Source organism: Protopterus annectens, chromosome 8.part1 (genome assembly GCF_019279795.1).
Source record: "Protopterus annectens isolate FY-2018-M chromosome 8.part1, PAN1.0, whole genome shotgun sequence".
NCBI classification, from domain to species: Eukaryota; Metazoa; Chordata; order Ceratodontiformes; family Protopteridae; genus Protopterus; species Protopterus annectens.
In genome coordinates this window covers 123,546,158-123,566,977 of record NC_056742.1, presented here as the reverse complement: position 1 = coordinate 123,566,977, position 20,820 = coordinate 123,546,158, and the positions used below count along the sequence as shown (strand labels likewise).

Genomic DNA, 20,820 nt, shown 5'->3' with positions numbered 1-20,820 from the left:
GTTGGTACTAGGCTATCAGCCCTAGGGCCTATACAAGCTTAGCCATAACAATTCCCTGGCTATTTCTTCCCACATTATTTACTTTCCTGGACCCCTGTCTAGCAGGGCGACTGACGTGATCCCTGGGGTGAATTTCCTTTCTCCCATCCAATCGTCAAGGTTCCTCCTGAAGAGGTCCAAAGAGGCACTCTGCTTGACATGTATGGGCAATCTATTCCAGAGTCTGGGGAGTCTCTGGGTCAGGAACCTATCCCTCCAGCATGTTTTGTTTATTGCGATGACAAGGTTTAGATCCCTGGAGCGTGTAGCTCTGAGGGATTGGGATTTCTTTAAGTGTAGCATGTCCAACAGCTCTGGGTTTAACATGGCCTTGTATGTTAAGCAGAGATCGCCTATGAGTAGACGATATGCGACAGAGTATAGCTGGAGTTTTTTAAGGCGGTCAGCGTAGGGCATCTGCTTTAGGCCTGTGATTCTTTTAGTGAGGTATTTCTGAGGCCTTTCCAGTTGTTGCGGATGACTTGAGAGGTACATACCAAATGGGGCATTGTATTCTATAATGGGTCTAATGAGGGACGAGTACAGTGGGACAATGACCTCCTTTTTTCTGAATGAAAAGCCCTTCGTGATGAGGTGTGCCACATAGAAGGATTTCCTGACTGTTGTGGCGATGTGGTTATCGAAGGTGAGACCACTGTCCACCTGTGTCCCTAAGTCTCTTATCACACTTTCTGTGTTTAGTGTACTGCCACTTATATGGTAATTCATGGATACATGTTTTTTTCCCAAAGGGGATAACAATACATTTCTTGGCATTGAGCTTGAGCCCATGGCTATGGCATCAAGCATCTGTTTCTGTAAGGCCCTTTTGTAGAGTATCCACATCATTTGGGGATTCAACAATGGCTCCCAGTTTGCAGTCATCTACAAACTTTGTTAGCCTGAGTCCCTTAGTGTTGATCTGTACTTCAGAGAAATAGATGCCAAACAAGAGCGGCCCCAGGACTGAACCCTGAGGTACTCCATTTGTCACTTGTCTGGAGCTGGATTTGGAGTCGGCTACTTTTACAGTGTGGGTTCCATCAGTAAGCCATTTAGCAACCCATTGGGTGACATAGGGATTAATGCCCAACTTAGTAAGTTTATCTATGATTCCAGAGTGGGGGATGGTGTCAAAGGCCTTGGCAAGGTCTAGATAGGCTGTGTGGACCACCTTACCCTTATCCATGGCTCTGGAGACTGATTCAAAGAAGTCAATCAGGTTCAGGAGACAAGATCGGCCCTTCACAAACCCAAACTGGGTGGGGTCCAGTGTTTGAAGGTTGCCAATGTCTTTGTTTATAAGTTCCATGATAATATGCCCTATGGCCTTGCAGATAAGTCTTGTCAGTATGATGAGACGGTAGTTTCCGGGATCCAAGGTGGATCCCCTTGTGGATTGGGATAACTGTAGCTCTGCGCCACTCAGTGGGCACAAAACCTGAGGTGAGGCTATGATTAAACATGACACTTAGGTGAGGTGCCAGTTCATATTGTAGTTCATGTAGTACACAGCCCGGGATGTCATCTGGTCCCATGGATGCTGTATTCTTGGCTTTAGAGAGTGCGTTTTGTACCTGTGTGGCCTTTATTACTGGAATTTGGCAATCTTCCGGTATTGAGATGGGCCATTTAGGGGGTGAGAGGGGGGTGAAGTTGGCACTGAATCGATCTGCCAGGATATTGGCAATATCCTTCGGATCAGTATATTTAATGCCATTTTGTTTTAGCTCAGAGCAGTGTAAAGTTTTTTACACTTGTATCAAACATACTTGATAATTTTTTAAACATTCATTTGACACAATTTTCCACAAATAATCACATGACCTAGAGCAGCCTGATTTTGAGTTATGGGACTACAATATTTAAACTAAATGTGACAGAGTGAAATGCTACATTGCATTAAATGCCATTTGTTCATATATGGTTATTACAGTACTTGTACAAATCAGTGACTCTGGTGTTACTGTTAGGGTTTTAGTTGCTTTATGACTGAGATTTTGGTTAGTACGTGGTTATGAACTGGCCTAGGCATAGGGTTAAAGTCAGATTTAGGGCTGAGGTTGGGGTTTGGGCTAGGTTTAGGTCTGGAGTTTGTTTTACAACTAGGTGGAAGATTTGGGTTAAGTTTAAGGTTGGAGTTATGTGCATATGGATGCTGTATGTGGGTTTTGGGTGTCTTTGATTCATAAGAAATAATCTATGCATAGTACTGTACATTATACGTATCGTGTATTTTTGATATGTGTACCTTTTGATGAAATAATTTTCTATTTTTTTTTCAGCTAGTTACACTTGATTACATTATTTTCATTTGTCCTACATCCATCTTTGCCTTACCATTGATTAATAGTTCATTTACTATTGGCTAATGCCATTTTACAATTACATTCTTGGTTTTATTTTTTTTCTGTTTTTTCACACAGTGCTGTTTCTCTTCTGTCAAAAAGTTTTTCAGGTTCTTAGGCAACAACGACTGGTAGCCATTCAAAAATGTATGTCAGGATAATGCTCAGGACTCTAGCTGGCAAAAAAAGTTTGGAAGCTCATGGGCTGTGAGCGACCTTCGGTCTTGTTACATTACTTCATAATATAAGTTAGCAGAAGGCATACAGTACAGTTGTGTACACTTACCATAAATGTAGATGTTTGAGTGTATTCATTGTTGCAGTCATCACATTTAGGTTATCTTCTTGCAGTATCCCTCAGTCGGCATGATTATCAAAGTCTTGGGTCCTGCGTCGGTTGCTGTTTCATCTTCCATGACGTCCAGTAGTCAGGGATATAAAGCATGCAGCCGACGCCATTACATCAGTTTTTCTTGCCCCAGATGTCAGGTGCTCCCATAATGGGAAGCAATTTTATATACAAGGTTACACCTCAAACAAAAAAGCAAATACACCAAAAAGCTTTAAACATAGTAAGGAAGAATAGAGGTACAGCCAATAGAAGTCAGGGGGTTGGAGGGAGAGTAACTAGGACTGCAACAGTGAATACACTCCAACATCTACATTTATGGTAAGTGTACACAACTGTACTATGTTCTTTGTGTTTCACTGTTGCAGTCATCACATTTGGGTAGATTCCCAAAGCGAAGGATGGGAGGAGGAAATCAGATGGCATTAGGACCAGCTATATGGCCCTGCAAGACTGCAGTGGCAAAGCCAGCTCTGGATTTAGAGAAAATTGGCAAATGGTAATGCTTGGTGAAAGTATGTACAGAACTCCAGGTAGCAGCTTCTAGGATGTCCCTGGTAGGGACACTCCTGAGAAAGGCTGTAGAGATAGATGCAGCCCTGGTTGAATGTAGTCTTATCCCCTGTAGGATAGGTTTTCCATTGTGCTTATAACAGAAATGAATGCAACGGCCTACCCATTTAGAAATGGTTTGCTTTGAAATGGCCTTCCCCTCTGCCCCTGCAGCAAATGCCACCAGCAGCTGTTCAGATTTCTTGAGAGGTTTAGTCCTGTCCAAGTAAAATCTAAGTTGTCTGTGCACATCTAAGCAGTGCAGTATTTGTTCCCCTTTGTTCTGTGGATTAGAAAAGAAGGTTGGCAAATGAATGGGCTGATTAAGAGCCACACTGGATACTTACTTGGGCATGAAAGAGGGATTGGTCCTGAGGGACACCCTGTAAGCATGAAAGATGATGGAAAGGCACCATTGCCATAAGGGCCTGTAATTCAGACACCCTTCTTGCTGAAGTGATGGCTAAAAGGAAGGCTGTTTTCCAAGAAAGGAATTTCAACTCTGCACTTGCAGCTGGCTCAGAAGGAGGTAGAGTGAGTTTTTCGAATACAAAGTTAAGGTCCCAGGCTGGAGTTGGGGCTCTCCTGGGTGGTCTTAAGTTTTTGGCCCCTCTGAGGAACTGCTTGAGCAGTGGATGAGAGAAGAGGGGTGGTTCTGTGTTGTAATGAGCTGAAATGGCTGAGGCATAAATTTTGATGGAGGAAAAGGAAAGGCCCTTGTGAAGCATCTCAGTTAAGTATTGAAAAATCTGAGGTAAATTGGGTGCTGCTGTGCCCATCCCCTGAGTTTGGTTCCAGGAACAGAATCTTTTCCATTTTTCAGCATAAGATTTTCTAGTAATAGGCCTCCTTGCTTCCAGAATGACATCCGACACTTGCTTACTGAGGGATGGTAATGGAGAGATCAGGTAATTAGCTAGGCTGCCAGGTTCAGGGTTTGAAGCTGAGGGTGCAAAATCTGGCCCTTCTGCTGGGGCAGCAGGGTAGGGGTCTGAGGCAGGTGCCATGGTGCCAGCAGTGACACACTGCGCAAGAGGGGGTACCAGTGTTGGTGTGGCCAGTCTGGTGCAATCAGTATCATCCTTGGTTTGTCCTGTTTGATCTTTAGTAGTAACTTGGAGAGGAGTGGCAGAGGAGGAAAGGCATAAACTGAAGGACAGGGCATCCACTTTCCAAGGTAGTTTTTTGATGGAGTCCTTATGCAGAATTTGTCCAACTGGTAGTTCTGGGGGGAGGCAAACAGGTCTATAGGTGGGCTCCCCCATTTGTTTATCAACATGTTGAATGTGTTTGTTTCCAATTTCCACTCATATGGGTCCATGAGATTTCTGCTTAGTTTATCTGCCAGTGTATTTAACTTTCCTGGCAGGAACTGAGCCTGTAGGTGCACTTGGTAACTCAAAGCTGTGTTCCACAGAGAGGGTAAGAGTGGGTTCCCCCCTGCTTATTTATGTACCACATAACAGAGGTGCTGTCCGTCTTTACCATTAATTGTCCTGGAAGAATGTGGTCCCTGAAGGCTGTCAGAGCATTCTGCACAGCTAACATTTCTTTTTGATTGATATGCAGGTGCATTTGACTTGGGTTCCATTTGCCCTGAATGCACTTCCCTGCCAAGTGAGCCCCCCATGCATAGTCTGATGCATCTGTTGTAAGGGTTTGGGTGGCAGGGGTAGACTGAATGGCAGTCCCTTGGTTTGGTTGTAGGCCTCTGCCCACCAAAAGAACTCTAACTGTAGGCAAGGTATGATAGAAATCATTGTTTCTAGATCCTGAGAATGTTGACACCATAGGCTTTTTAGATACCATTGTAGTTTCCTCATATGCAGTCTTGCATATGGAATTAGGAGAATGCAGAAGGCCATGAACCCCAAGGCTTGCAGTATTTGTCTTGCAGATAGCAGGGTCTTTGTGGCCATTAGTTTGAAGTAAGCTGTCAAATGAACTTGTTTATCTGGCGTAAGGAAAGCCATCTGGGAAGTTGTGTTCAAGCTTGCTCCCAGGAATACAATTTGTTGGCAGGGTACAAGATGTGATTTATTTTCGTTTATGGTGTACCCCAGAGAAGTGAGCATCTTTTGTACAAACGCCAGATGATTCAAAAGTACGTCCTGGCTTTCTGCCTGAATTAGACAATCATCCAGGTATGGGTATATTTGAATATTTCTTTGCCTGCAAAATGCAATGACTGGAGACAGGCACGTTGTGAATACCCTGGGTGCAGTAAATAAGCCAAAGGGCAGTTCAGAGAACTGATAGTGCATGTAGCCTGCTTTGAAGCATAGGTATCTTCTGTACGATTCCCTGATTGGGATGTGCAGGTAGGCTTCCTTTAAATCCAGTGTTGCCAACCAGGCATCCTTGCCTAGCATAGGAAGCAACTGGTGAAGAGTTAGCATCCTGAATTTTGGGATCACCAAAAAAGTGTTTAGGATAGAGAGATCCAGGACAGGATGCCAGGAGTTGTCTTTTCTGGGCACCAGGAAAAGTCTTGAGCAGAAACTTTGTCCTCTTTCCTCTTCTGGGACAGTTTGAATAGCCCTTATACTTAAGAGAGAGAGAACTTGCTTTTTAGCCTCTGCCCATTGATTTGGGGGTATATCTGGCCAACCGTTTGGGGTTGGTAACGTGTGGAAGTGAAATTTGTATCCTTGGGAAACTATATTTAAAATCCATTTGTCCTGGGTAATGAGCTCCCAGTTTTTTGCCTGCACAGCAATCTTTCCCCCTAAAGGAGCAGTCAGTTGAGAAGTGCTTGGAAGTTTTAAAGTTAAGTCACTGAGACAGTTTACCATAGGGGGGAGTCTTACTACTCCCTGCTTTGGAAATGGGAGCCCCCCCACTGCTTAGTCCTGTAGGTACCTTGGGACTGAAGCCTGGGTGCTCTGCTGGTTCTAGGTTTGGACTGAGAAGGCCTGGAAGAGGCAGAAAAGGACCAATTCCTAGACGGCCAATGCCTACTAAATCTTGGAGCCTGTACTTGCAGGAAACCTTTAACAGTTTGCATAGATTTAGCTTTTTCCTCCATCTTTTTAAGTACTTCTTCTTTGTTGCCAAACAGGCGGTCCTGGTTTAAGGGAGCATCCAGCAATTTAGCTTTAACATGATCTGGCAAAGATTGCTCCTTAAGCCAAGCATGCCTTCTAAGTACAGACCCAGTGACAGCAGCCCTGCAAGATGCCTCCAGTGAATCAAAACCACATTGCAAAGTATGTATTCCAACTTGTTCAGCAGAATGCATTAAATCCTGTAAATCCTTATTTTCAGCACAGTCAGGAATCAACATAATTTTCTGTTTAAGCAATCCAATAATATGCCGCTGATACTTTAATATATGAAACTGGCAGGTTGCAGAAGTGTATACCTTCTTACCCCATCTATCCAGAGCCCTGGAATCTCTATCGGGGGGGGGGGTAGGATTTTTGGCAGTAGTAGCCTTAATGCCCTTGGGTCACTGTGAAATGGTCTCAGGATCCGCAGTAGGATTTTTAAAGAGGAACTTGTGAGAGTCAGGAACCTTGTAATATCTATCTGGTTTTCTGGGAGCAGGAGGTAAGGAGTCAGGGGCCAAGCCAGATTCTGAAAAAGCATCAACAATGTCCAATACAGGGGTGATAGTTAAAGGCCTGTGTTGGGGCAGGAGTAAGAAATCCCTAAGCCTCTTTTTGGAATCAGAGTAATCCTGGCTTTCCCAGCGAAAATGCTCCCTAAGAGTATGCAAGGTTTCACCCAAAGAGAAATATTCTGGAGGGGAAGCAGAGGGAATAGAGTCTTCTGCATCAGAATCCTATAGGTAGATAAGGGTAAATCCTGGTCATCAGAGGAAACAGAAATTTCAGAATCCTGATCAGAAGAATCATATGCAAATTCAGTCCTAGGTCTCTTAGAGGGGGAAGGTTGGCTTCCCCTGATTACAGTAATAAAGTCTTCAGCCATTCTTATCATTTTTTTTTAGGCATAGAGGCCTGACCATGCGGTCTGGTCATCAGTTTTCTAGGCATGGATAGAGTTTTAGACCTTGAAAAAGAAGATGGCCTTGGTTTAATATGCAAGTCAGTAGGCCTGAATACACCCTCAGAAGCCGGTGCCTGCACAGCGGCTCTGGACCCATCCAAGGTAGAGACATCTGCAGGTTCCATATTTGAAGAAGCATCTCACGGCATACCAGACTCCGAATGGGTCTCAGTAGAGGCCTGTAAATCTGAAGTAGTGGGTATCAGGGGCTGTGAAAGTGCCTCACTGAGTACCGGCGACCTGGCGACTAGCTTAGGAGAAGCGTCGTCAGCAGCTTTGGACCTAGGCAGCCTGTCTCTGTCTTTATCGTTGCATTTTTTCGGAATGCAAGTAGTCGAGTGGCTTACCGAAGCCATATCTGGGTAACTGAACAGAGTACCAAAAAAAAATATTTAGAAGCATAAATATACCGACAACGAATAGTTTGTTGTTTAAATAAGGCACAAAACCGACAACAAGGTACGTCGTGGTCAGGGCCTAGGCAAGGAATACAGTATGAATGAAAATCTTTATGAGGTATTTGCTTTCCACAAGAAATACAATTATTGACTTTTACTGATATCGGTTTAGAGAAAGACAAAGTTTCCTCAATGGGGTACTTAGCTTTAGTTGAAGACTTCGGTTCTGAAACTCGAAAATGAAAATTTCAGGAGTCGGCTGACTGGCAATTGCGAACTGCTTCTGCTTCGGGCACCGTACGGCAAGAAAGACTGATGTAACGGTGTCGGCTGCATGCTTTATACCCCTGACTACCTGATGTCATGGAAGATGAGACAGCAACTGATGCAGGACCCAAGACTTTGATAATCAGGTCAACTGAGGGCTACTGCAAGCAGATAACCCAAATGTGATGACTGCAACAGTGAAACACGAAGAACATCTGCCTCTCCCAATGTGAAAGCTAATGCTTTCAAGAATTTGTGCCAGGCTGGGGTCACCAGAACAGGAAATTCCAACCATTAGCCAATGCAGACAAGCTTGGTACTCATATCAAAAGATGCAATACACAGTGGGAAACATGAGTAGTACAATGCTGTTTTGTTGCTACTCAAGTCAAGGTTTCTTATCAAATAGAAATGCATACTTCCCTTTATGGCTGCCAAATGATGACAGGAAACAGTGTCATGAAACTCTTTTTAGGTACCAGTCCACTACAATGACTGGGATCCTCCACCAGTACATCAATTTCAAGTAATTTACTTCTGGTAAGTTTTTGGATGTCCAATGTCAGACCACAGAAATACATATCTAAAACATATGTGTTGCCACAGCACTGAGTATAAATGATATTCATGCTCAGTTGGTATTTTCTTCCACCATTATTAAAAAACAAGCACAAAAAATATAAAAGTATCAAAGCACATCTTCAACAAAGAACTATAAACATCACACAGGTTCATAGGTGAATACTAGGCTAACTGCACTGAAGGATCATTTTAAGCCTAGTCAATAACCCAAGGTAAGAATCAAACCCTGAACCTTGTGTCTATGAGGCAAAGATTTTAACCATCATGCCAAACCTCCCATTCAGAATGCTGAAAGACACTTGGTTTATATAATCATAGATTAGTACTATGCTAACTGCCCTTATGAGCCATTTTAAGCCTAGGTAATTACCTCATATGAGAATCACATCCTGCACCTTCTGTCTGTAAGATAAGCACCTTAACCAGTACTCCAACCCTCCTCCTAACATTTATGAAAATGTGATTTAGATTACAAAAAGATGACTTCTCTTCCAAGACCAAATCATCTACTTTATCATTTTTTTAATATTGTCATGTCCACTGAAAGCAGTTCTCATGGAGCATGCGACAATATCCTGACGTGAGCAGAAGAATATTGCTCAAAACACACCAAGTAAGCTTCTGATTGCTATGTGAAAGAAAATAATCCAGACTGGTTCTTTAAATGAGTTAAGGAGCTGGTACAATTTTTATCCAGCTTCCAGCACTAATGGCACTAGATAAGAGCACTGTCCTTTTATGTCAGACTGGCATATGATGTTCACCAGAATAATGCACCAAAACAGTCTCTTCTGCTAAACCAAGGACTTCCTTAAACAACAACATAACTTGCAACCCTCTGTATTCAACTTCCTAGTCTCTCCATCTAAACATAAGCCAGATATAAAGAAAAATACCTTTTGTCAAAAATCTTTTCATTGGCTTTTTCTCATTAATGGGACATGACACAAAGGCACTTGATTTATCCACAAATTTTGAAACTCATTACAGCTGATGCCAGCAAAAAAGGCAGAGAACTTCAAGCAGTGATCCCCTAATTAAGGCTGTTGCTACACTGATTTATCTGACCGGAATAATCTTTAATGTAAGCTCATTACAGCCCCAGAGACAAAATCAGCTAATGCAAAATCACACTGAGTTACAGAATGGTTGACATGGGTGAGACCCTGGAATATAAATGCTTAAGGATATTTTTGTGAGCAAACTATGAAAGTCTAAGATCAATAAACTCACTGATAACCCTAATTTGAATCTAAAACCTTAAAGATGATGAAAGTAACCCACTCCTTTCTTGCATTCCAAAGGTTGGTGAAAGGTATTTGATGAAGTACATCTGTCCAGTTACCAGTGTAAAAAAAAGGCAAACAAATAAATGCAGAAACTAATAACCCTTGATACCGGTTAACACAGCATACAGCTGCTAGAAAGCTTTGGCTTCAGTTATTCATGCATTTCTCAACAGAATGGAAAACATGCATGCACTCAATTAAGTAAGGGAGGAGCCAAATAATCCTTCAGACACATCTACTCAGAATACTGCAATATTTTGACAAGGTAACATAAGCAGCCTCATCTGCCTCATATCATCCATCACATTCTGTTTTGCCAAAATACACTCCTGGAACAGATTACCCCAAGTGGGTGGTGTGTTGAGACTTGATAAGACCCCTTCAAGATGACATGGGAAATCTGGAAGGGGTATTACAATCAATGACGACAGAAGGGCGCACCTACATAATAGACAGATTGCCTCCTTCTGTTATTATGTTATGTACTGTAATGTAATGTATTATGCTGCTCCTAGTCATGCATCTGGGGCAGGGAATGACTCCAATCACACATAATAACTATGAAAAACCCAAGCTCAAGTATCTTAGGTAAGTTCAGTCTTGTCAGCAGGCTGTTCACCTGTAAATGTAAGAGCAACATTGCATCCATACACAGACACACACACACACACACACACACACACACACACACACACACACACACACACACACACATTAATCCTAGTAATACTGTTTGGTATAAAAAAACTTTTAAAAGTTATTAACCACGACAAAAAGAAAACATAAATGATTAAACAAAACGCTAGATCAAACATCAAAGGAAAATAAAATGAACAAGCTGTTTACTGCAGTCAAGTGTAATGATACAAAGAGATTATAAGCTAATAAATAACTTAAATGGAAAGGCAAAGTCTGAAGCATGCATGTCGCATACATGACTCTTGGGATCACTGTGATGGCACTGTGGAATATTGTAAAAGGAATTCCATTACTCGAGTTGCCACTAAGCACCTTTATGGAAGTTGCCGAGCTATTTCACTAGTACTCCTTGATGGAATAACAATGAAGTGTAACACCAGTAGAAGCAGGGTTCTGAGGCTCCATTGAGAACCATCTGCAACTGCAGGCGATGTTCCCACAGGGATGCCAATTAAATCAAGTGCTACAACACTCCCTGTGGATTAGCAAAAAAAGGCTAAGGATACACGCTGAAATATTTGCTAGAAAATTATTTTTAATTAGTATCTGCTTTATACCTGTCTTATTGAGTATCACTTTTTCAACTACTATCTCAAGGAAAATCATCTTACCCTTCAAGTCTTTCCCTGGCCCAAGTATACTAAGAAATGGCAGGTTTATCAGATGACTGCTTCATGAAGAATATACACTAGACTGAAGGAGAAAATGTGTTTAGTACTATACACCAGTGCCATTTTATTACCTGCTTCCATGCCATATACTGAAAAGCTGACAAGTCAGCTATGTACACTCAAAGCTAAAAGCAGGCAGGCAGAACACTCATAATTAATTTCAATTACTGCCACTCAATATATGACCCTGGTTACATATGCCTTCAGTTTACTCCATTGATGAGCACATGACAACAGGAAGCTGTGACAAGAAAGTATGTTTAGACACTTTCTTTACACAGCCAGAGCACAGTTATTGGACAAAGGGAGCGAGGCTGAAACAAAATACTTCAGTTTTCTACAGATTAAACATACCTCATATCTGGCACCATGATTAATGCTTACATTTGTGGTTTGTTTCAAGCTCACATGAGAAACAGACATCCTTCCTGACCTAGGTGACTCAACAAAACATAAGAGAGGTCCTCTGTTGTGTTTTCAAGATGTTAACACTGAGTTGTGGTTTTCCACTGCAAAAATGCAAGCTACATTACTTGTAAAACTGAGGGAGTGCCACCTAGAACCCATGCAAACACACATGCTTCCTGAAGAGCTACACTTTTGTACAAATACAGATGATCCCTGATACACTAACTTTATTAGCACCACTGAGCATAGCATGTTCTCCTGAAACTAAGACACAATTATGGGTGAAAAAATCAAAGCTAGCCAACAAAACGGCAAGCCAGTGACTGGCTGAGTGTTAACAAAATGTATTCTGAAAAAGGAAGACTGAGTAATAGGAGAAATGAAGGCACATACCAGGGAGCAGTTTACTTATCATAACATCACAAGTCATTCTGCAGATATGACTGACAGGTGGGCCTGTCTGTGGCACAGGCACAGGAGGGGGAAGAGTGCTGGTACATCAACACAGTGCAACAATCAAAGAAAACACTGTGGTGCACTGTGTTCGATGCACAAAGTAAAATATCAAAAACAAAATAGAACACAGTTAGGTAAAACCACCAGAATTTATTGCAGCAAAGCTTTCGGGTCTCCCCTTCCTCAGTGTTATAAAGAACCATTTTAATTAACATTTATATATTGTAAAACAACTAATCATATGACATAGCCAACCAATAGAAAACCCCCAAAAAATATATGGAACAATTAAAGACATTTAAAAAAACATACATATTGAATTAATACAAAAATATATGTATGTATGTATACCAAAAATATGTGTATATATATATATATATATATATATATATATATATATATATATATATATAAATACATACATTATCAATTAATGAAGCTTTTGTTGTTTTTTAATCTAGGTGTAGAAAATGTAATAAGAAAAAATTGGAACATACTGTTATCGATGCCTGAACTTAAAAATATCTTATCTGAAAGGCCATATTTTGCCTATAGAAATGAAAGAAATTTTAAGCAAAGGCTATGTTGTAAAGATCTTAGACCAGATAATACTGATAGTAGTACTAGGATTATTAGGAAAGGTACACTCCCATGCTACAATTGTAGCTGTTGTGAAGATTTATTATCTGACATAGAATTTAGACATCCAATTACTGGTTTTTCTTATAAATTTGAATGCTATGCTAATTGTAATACAACATATATAGTATACCTAGCTACGTGTATTAAATGTCCTGCATTCTATGTTGGTAAGAGTAGTAGAAGGTTAAAAGATCGTATAATAGAGCACAAATCAGAAATTAGAAGAAATGTCCCCACTAACACGCTTGCTAAACATATACATAGTAGTGCTAATGGTCATAGTTTCAAATTTAGAGTTATAAAGATGATTCAACACAAAATGAGGGGAGGTGATATTAATAATGCATTGGAAAATATAGAATATTCATGGATAGTAAAATTACAAGCATATGTCCATCCGAGTATTAATAATGCTGTAAGTTTGAAGCCTGTGCTAATTAAAAAACAACGAAAACTACATTAATCGATAATGTATGCATTTTTATATATATATATATATATATATATATATATATATATATATATATATATATATATATATATATATATATATATATATATATATACACACATATTTTTGATATACATATATACATATATTTTTGTATTAATTCAATATGTATGTTTTTTTAAATGTTTTTAATTGTTCAATATATATTTTTTTGGTTTTTCTATTAGTTGGCTGTGTCATATGATTAATTGTTTTACAATATATAAATGTGAATTAAAATGGTTCTTTATAGCACTGAGTAAGGGGAGACCCGAAAGCTTTGCTGCAATAAATTCTGGTGGTTTTACGTAACTATGTTCCATTTTGTTTTTGACATCAACATAGTGAATCAGCCTCAAACACAGCAATGGAAGATGAACAACAGCTGGGGGAAAGAATAAAGTAGCTGGGTAGGAGGAAATGGGACTGCGCTCATGGTAGAGCTGAATCCGCCAGGAGCAAAGTAGGAGACTCCATGCTTTAGGGCACAGAAGAAGTGCAAGACAATCAAAGTCTTGAACCATGATGGGTTCAGGCAACTGGAGCAGGACTGCACAAGAAGAATTTTGTATGTCGTCCTAACTAAGGTGGAGTGTGCAAAGGATATTCAGGGAAAGGTGCCTTTAGCCAAAACTGATCAAGCAGTTGTGTAATTCAGTAAAAATACAGAAATGATGGTGCAACAATAGACTATCCTAAGCTATGGGAGATGGTCAAAAACAAGTTAGGTGTCCAAGATCATATTGAGGGACTTTGTAGGCTATAGGAATGGTTTGTGGATACAGTAGTCAAATCTATGGACAAAGGCATGAGGAAGAGGCAAAAAATAGGGGTCAAACAATGTGACTACATAGGACTGTGAGGCCAAAACTTAAGAGATACAAGTCATGAAAGAAGTAGAAGGTGGGGGGTGAAGAGGTACAGAAGACACAGAACAAGCTGGCAAGCAGAAGGACGACAAAGAAAGGGAAAAACAAAAAAGAGCAACCTGCAAGGGAGTTGGTAGAAGAGGCAAAAAAAGGGGAACAAATATTTATCAGACACACATTTGAAAGAAAAAAGGAAGAGGGCAGAGATGAGGAAATTATGTGGGACTGGGAAAAATCAGAGTTACCAAATGATAGCTCTGCTTCAAGTCTTCATGAAGAAAGACAAAGGGAAAATGCCATGCTGGAAGGTAGGTAAGGCAGAGAGGCAACAGCAAGGGAAAGCCACCAGGATTGAGAGGAAGGAGATGGAGAAGGAACTGGCTGCCCTTAACAAGGATAAAGTACATCGAGCAGACAGACTACTTTCCAGACTTCTCAATATGTCCAGTGTACTTCAACAGATTACCAACCTGTCCAAAAGTGCTGAGGCTTGGAATGCAGCATGTGTGGTACATCTCTACAAGTACGGAAAGCAGGAAAAATCCAAGGAACTACAGGTCTGTTAGCCTAACAGCAGACACAGAGGTGAAAGAGATGGAGAGAATCTTAAGGGAAAGACTGGTTACTTTGCTAGATAACAACAATCTGCAAGACAAAAAGAAAAAAAACAACACTGGTTTATGGTCAGAAGATGCTGTCAATTATATCAATCACATTTTACGTTGGTGTTAAAGGAGAATTTGACAAGGAATACAAGCAGATGTGGTCTGCTTGGACACAATAAGGTCTCTGAACCAGTCCTACACATATGGCTGCCAGGAAAGATGGAAGGGTTGAAGACAGGAAATAGAGTACCAATACGAACTAGACTTCACATGATTGTAGGGTGGACATAGACGGATGTGATGAGGGGGACAATGTCATGAATAATGAAAGTAACTAGTTGAATACCATAGACATCATTTCTTGTTCGAGCACTCTTCAATGGCTGTCAGGCACAAATGCAAGACAGTACCAAATGATACTGAAAAGGTGATCACAGGACTGCAAGCAATGCACTGTGTATACTAAGACTGTACTAAGACTAAGTGGACTATCTAACAGAATTCCACTTACACCTAGACACAGCAGTCTCGAAGTTAGTATAAATGAGAAGCAGGGTGCAGGGGACACAGCCCCTCCCACATCAAGGAGATTCATCTGTCTGTAAAAAAAGTTTAGACACGTTACAGCGAGGTTTGATTTTTGATGTTTAGAATATAGATTTCAGTTTGCTGACTGAGCATTTCAGTGTCAGTCAGTACTGGCTTTGATTTCTTTCACTGGGCCCTCCTTCACTGTGTCTGTTTCAGACTTATTTAAGGCAAAAAGATCAATCTCTCTAGTGATGACACAGCAGCAGTGGCATATATTGGGGACAAAAGAACTATGGATGGCTTTGGAAAGATTGAGCAAGTAGGAAGAAAGGTTGCCAATGAAGTCTAGTACAGTCAATGAGAAAAAATGTTCTGTGCCTCACCAAAGTTCCGACTAAGTACCAAAAACTAATAACGAAGAAACAAACTTGTCAGAACACTGCTATGAATCCAAAACTTTTAATAAAATGAATAAAATGAATAAAAGCAGCATACAACTCCTGAAACTTTCAAAAAATGAGCTCTTTCGGGTATGTACCCTTCTTCAGATTAACAAACAATCTCATATAGTATCCATTTAAACCATAAGGCAGCCAATAGGATCTCAGTAAAACACCCGCCTATTCTTGAGGAGAGGGGATGTTCATAATGCCTTATATAGACATATTGAAAGTCACACCATGCACACATTTAAATTTAGGGCTATACTAAATGTAAGGCTTAATAACAGAGGTGGTGACATAAAACAGCACACAAAAGCTATGGAGGCAAAGTGGATTATTGAACTCATGGCCCATAGAACTCCAGGCTTGAATGAAAGTGTGCCTATGAAACCCGCCCTCAAGAATTGAATCAGTGTTCTGACAAGTTTGTTTCTTCGTCCAAGTCTAGTACAGAAAAATGCAAGATACATCACCTGGGGAATAACAAGTCTGGTATGCGGTATCAATTAATTGAGAGTGGAACTGATGCCAAATAAACAAGAAAAGGATCTGGTGGTGCTAATTCCAACTGGACAAGACCACTAGCTGACAATGGCAGAAGTAACTTATGTACCCTAGACTCCAGAAGCAGAGAGGTAATACTGCTCTGCCACTGGGCCCAAGTCATGCCACACCTTGAATACTGTGTGCAATTCTGCAGGCTACACAAGGAGAAGGACATCTGGCTGATGTAAAAAGTCTACAGTAGAGTCAGCAAAAACATCCATGGAACGGAGGAAAGAGTTTGTGCCTACAGAGTAAAGAGGCTGGAATTCTTATTTAAAACCAGGAAAAAATGAGGGTTGGAACAAGACATGGGGATGCAGGAAAATGTCTGGGAGATGTGAAAGGGTCATCACAAAAAGGCAGCAAAGAGGCATGAAGAGAGCAGATTCTAGTGACTAATGTTTTATTTCTTATATATTTTTTCTGGTCATGTACATGTGAAGATCAACCCAGAATCACTAAACAATCATCCAGATTTGTTCTCCTGCCACAATGCAGTTTAGCTACTGGTGGAGGCAAGAGATAAGCAGCAGAAAAGCTATCATTCTTGTAGTTTGGAGAGAGAGAGATTTGCTCCCTAACTTTTCCTCTGATTACTTGATGCCTGCACAGCTAAAGTGGAACCTGCAATATTGGTCCAGAGGTGACTACATGCTTTTACATGCATACATGGCAATGCCAGTTACAGTATAAGGTAGCTCAGTAGAGTCTCTGCACTATTTGCTGTTTCTTCAGGCCACTGATCTGTGTCACTAATGCTATGGGACTGAGACACTCCACCTCAGGATGGGAAGTCTACATTAGCTGTTTAGACCCACCACCCAAGGCATCTGCACCAGTTTATGGATCAATAGTCAAACGCAGGTCACTGGGATCAGAGTCAGGGCTTTACCTCTTTGTGTCAGAGACATCCAATTGTTGGGACTAACAGTTCCACGGATCTGCTAATGTACATTTCCATGGAGTTGTTTTTGGAATCATTTAACAGGCTATCAAAAGAGGTGGAGAAGAGAGATTTTATGGTGATGTTAAACAGGCCACAGACAGGTTAAAAAGGGTGAAGGTAAGGTTGGACTGAATGTAGATTATTAAATGCTCTTAATAGGCAGAGTTCATAGTCCAACTATCTTCTTCTGCCATCAAGCTAGTATAATACAATAGTCCACAGGTGTGAACATGTGAGTGAAGAGGTTTTGAAAACCCTGTGAAATTATCAAAGGCACTGTACATGAATTTTTAAAAATGCAAAATAAGGAAAAAGGTTGTGATAAGGAAGAGGAGATCAGTGGACTACGAATAAGGGCGAGTATGAAAAATAATAAGGTATAAGCTTGACAGATAACACCAAGGGTCAAAAGCATTAATGGTAAGCCGTCAGAGCTGTGTACATCGTATGACAGCTGCCCACTACAAAGAATCAGGAAAAAGTCCTTCCAATGAACTTTTTTGTGAAACATCAAACTGAGAATGGCTTCTACAATTCCCTGATAAACATTAAACTAACCTACAACACTGACTTCCAACAGTTTACACATGTAATGCACTACAAATTACAGGTAATGCATTACTGCATGATAATCACAATATATAAATCAATTAATAGTAAAATGCAACATAAAACAAAATAAACATACTACTGTTACAATGGTAAGAAAAGAAGCATACCACAGCTATGACACCAGCCCATCTCTCTTACTAAATCCATTCTCCACATTCAAGTCGCAGTAAACTCACCTGTCTGCTATCACTCCTCCAGACTCCGTTGACAGTTTTTGTAGGTGCAATTGTTACCACAGGTGGAGTACTGGGGACATTGTGGGACCCAGAAGGAACGATGACTGGTGCCAAAGGACCTCGCTTGGGTGTGCTGGCAGGAGAGCTATGATTGGTTGCTGGTGATGAGACTGGTGATGACTCACTGCTTACTGAAGATCCTGAAAATCAAATTAAAAAAGTCAGATTAAACACTTACATCAGAGCACACCTGCCACAGACATATCTACATCAAAACAAAATATAGAGTTGCCTTCAAGTATTAATCAGTACCTGTCCTTTAAGAGTGGTGCTCCCTGATCACCTGGAATAAAAAAGAATCTGCCCAGTTTTACTTGGATTTCATCTACGGATCGAGTGTAAAATGTGCTCTATTGAGCCACCCACATATAACACAGTTTTCTCTAAACATTTGACAACAACACTGCTAACATTATGTGTTATTTTCTATCATACAGCAAAGTAAATAAGCCATGGTGTGCACAAAGAAATATATGTAATTTGACAGGTATGACATTATACCATCCCTGTATAGACTACAAATGGACTAGTTTCCTAAGATATATGTACAGTTCTACGACTAGGATTTACAGGGAAAATATGCACTTTTGCACAGCACTTAAGTGGTACTGCTCTGCAGCACAGGAAGGCATTGAAGATCCAGATCAGTATATGCAGCACTTACCTGCAGCTTACTGTACTTTGCATTATGAAAATGAGCTGAAAAGCAGCTATTCAACTGGATTTAGCTGTGCTATGAAACCACACAAGAAGACACAGCCACACAGTAAAATGTATACACAGAAGCAAAATGCACAATCCACAAATTGGTCACACATTACATTGCAAAATATGATGAGAACAGAAAATATGAATTTAGACTGATAAATATCTCAATATAAGACAGTGATTTTAGCAACTTGGCTGAGGGAGTCACTTGCATCTCTCTATATGTTGGCACCATTCATTGCATTAAGGTAAATAGCTATACAGTTTTTCCAGCTATGGACACTTGTTTGATGTATGAAAAGAGAAAGAAAAGGGTGTAAATGATAGTAGGAAAAGGGAAAAAGTAATCATAGGGTTACACAAAAACAACATACAGGAGGGTGCAAGACTGGGGGAGGGCATTTTTGTATGGACAGGACCCTAATTTTCTTTACACAGAGAAAAAGGAAGAAGGGGAAGAGTGAAAGAGAAAGCAGGTAGGCAAGGGAGTTAGAAAATGACACAGACAAACACAGAACAGCACAGACAGAAAAGTTTGGAAAATGACACACTGGGGTAGGGAGATATCAGACAACAGAGACAAACAGAAGGTACATGAGGTGATGGAGAGGGTTGGACAACACACACAAAATGGGTCTTGGGTAAGACCACACATTATTTATTCTCTGTGTGCACAACACATGTCAAATAATACTTGTACAATGTCCTGATCAACTCTAAAGTGATCAATAATCACTTGATCAGTGAAAGTATGACAAGGCACCGGCTGATGGGACTTTGTTTTCACTGGTGCCAAATGGAATCTTGTATAGACTGATGAGAAACACTTGAGCTAAACATTACAATATGCTGCTATAAATTGATTTGTTCTTTCCATGCAGAACTTACTAGGCAGTAATGAATGGAAGTAGATTGCCAGGCTTTTCTTCTATATCAGACAACACATGCAGACACATAGACATACATGCATGCATGCATACACACACATACACCACATGCACACCTAGGGCAAATTTAGAGACACCAATCCACCTACTGCATATCTCTAGAATGGGGGTACTAGATTACCCAGAGAAAACCTTAATGAGTGCAGAAAGGACATTAAGACTCCACATACCAGGTACACAACCATGAATCATGTTACAGAATCACTTGCTGCATGGTAACAATGATACTCGTGCCACTGTGCTGCCCGCCTTCTAAGGTCACCTATCTTCAAAATCTTGAAGTACGGAAATGTATGTAATATTAAAAAAAGTGAGCCCATTCACTGCATTTGATCAGTTCCTTGTGAAGTGCAACTTTGACAAACCTGAACAGCTAGTTCTAGCCAAATGTAAGTCTTCACCAGTTCTCTCAACCAGCTTGCCTCATATCAAGCGTGCTCTACTTTGAATGTGACTTAGTATTTGTGGTATAATCATGAACTCTGCAATCTCAAGAAAAGAGGATGAAGTATGAAGTTTTGATAGATATGATCAGGTCTTCTTCAACAGAAGCTTAAATTGGGGGAGGGGGCATTCTTTATATTACCAATTATAGCTTCAGTAATTTTCTTGTACAGGGTAATTTATGAGGCCTCAAATTATCAAGCTTTTTTAAGTCATGGAAATAATGTGCAAGCAGCCTGTTTAGTGAACCAAACATCCATTTTTCTGCCTCTGATTGCAAAAATGTTGATTGCTTCTTGTACAACAGTTTTATTCTAATTACATATTAGTCTCTTCAGGGAGCCTTCAACAGATTATATGCAGTGACTCTGCTCAATCTTCACCTGAATGGACTTAAGACAAAATTCTGGTCTCAAGTTTGTGTCCTGCTACATGGAAACAGGACCTTGGCCCAAGTGAGGGTTATTCTAGCTTGCCAAACATTCCTTGGCCTGCAGTTTTTTTTTTCCAGTTCATGACATATTTCCACCAACTTCTATTTCTCTCTGCTCCTTAAAAAAAGCAAACATCTTACAATCAATTAAGTCTGGAAAATTTTCTTTCAACCTTCTCCTTCATTAAAAAAAAACATTAGATAGCTATTACAGCCTCTTAGCCATTAAGGTAAGAATAAAACGAACTAGATTCTTAAAATGACCCACAGTTCGGTTTAGAGCTACTATGTAGTTT

General features: G+C 40.4%; 1 protein-coding gene across 5 annotated transcripts in view; it reads right to left on the bottom strand.

Moving 5' to 3' along the window:
* The window catches only part of GSE1 (Gse1 coiled-coil protein), a 1,449,259-nt gene that overhangs the window by 480,868 nt on the left and 947,571 nt on the right, over positions 1-20,820 (bottom strand). For all 5 annotated transcript variants that reach the window (XM_044081755.1, XM_044081750.1, XM_044081752.1 and 2 more), the window contains exon 3: positions 17,933-18,132. In XM_044081755.1, the coding sequence (XP_043937690.1) occupies positions 17,933-18,132 (200 nt within the window). The remainder of the gene's footprint in view (positions 1-17,932; positions 18,133-20,820) is intronic.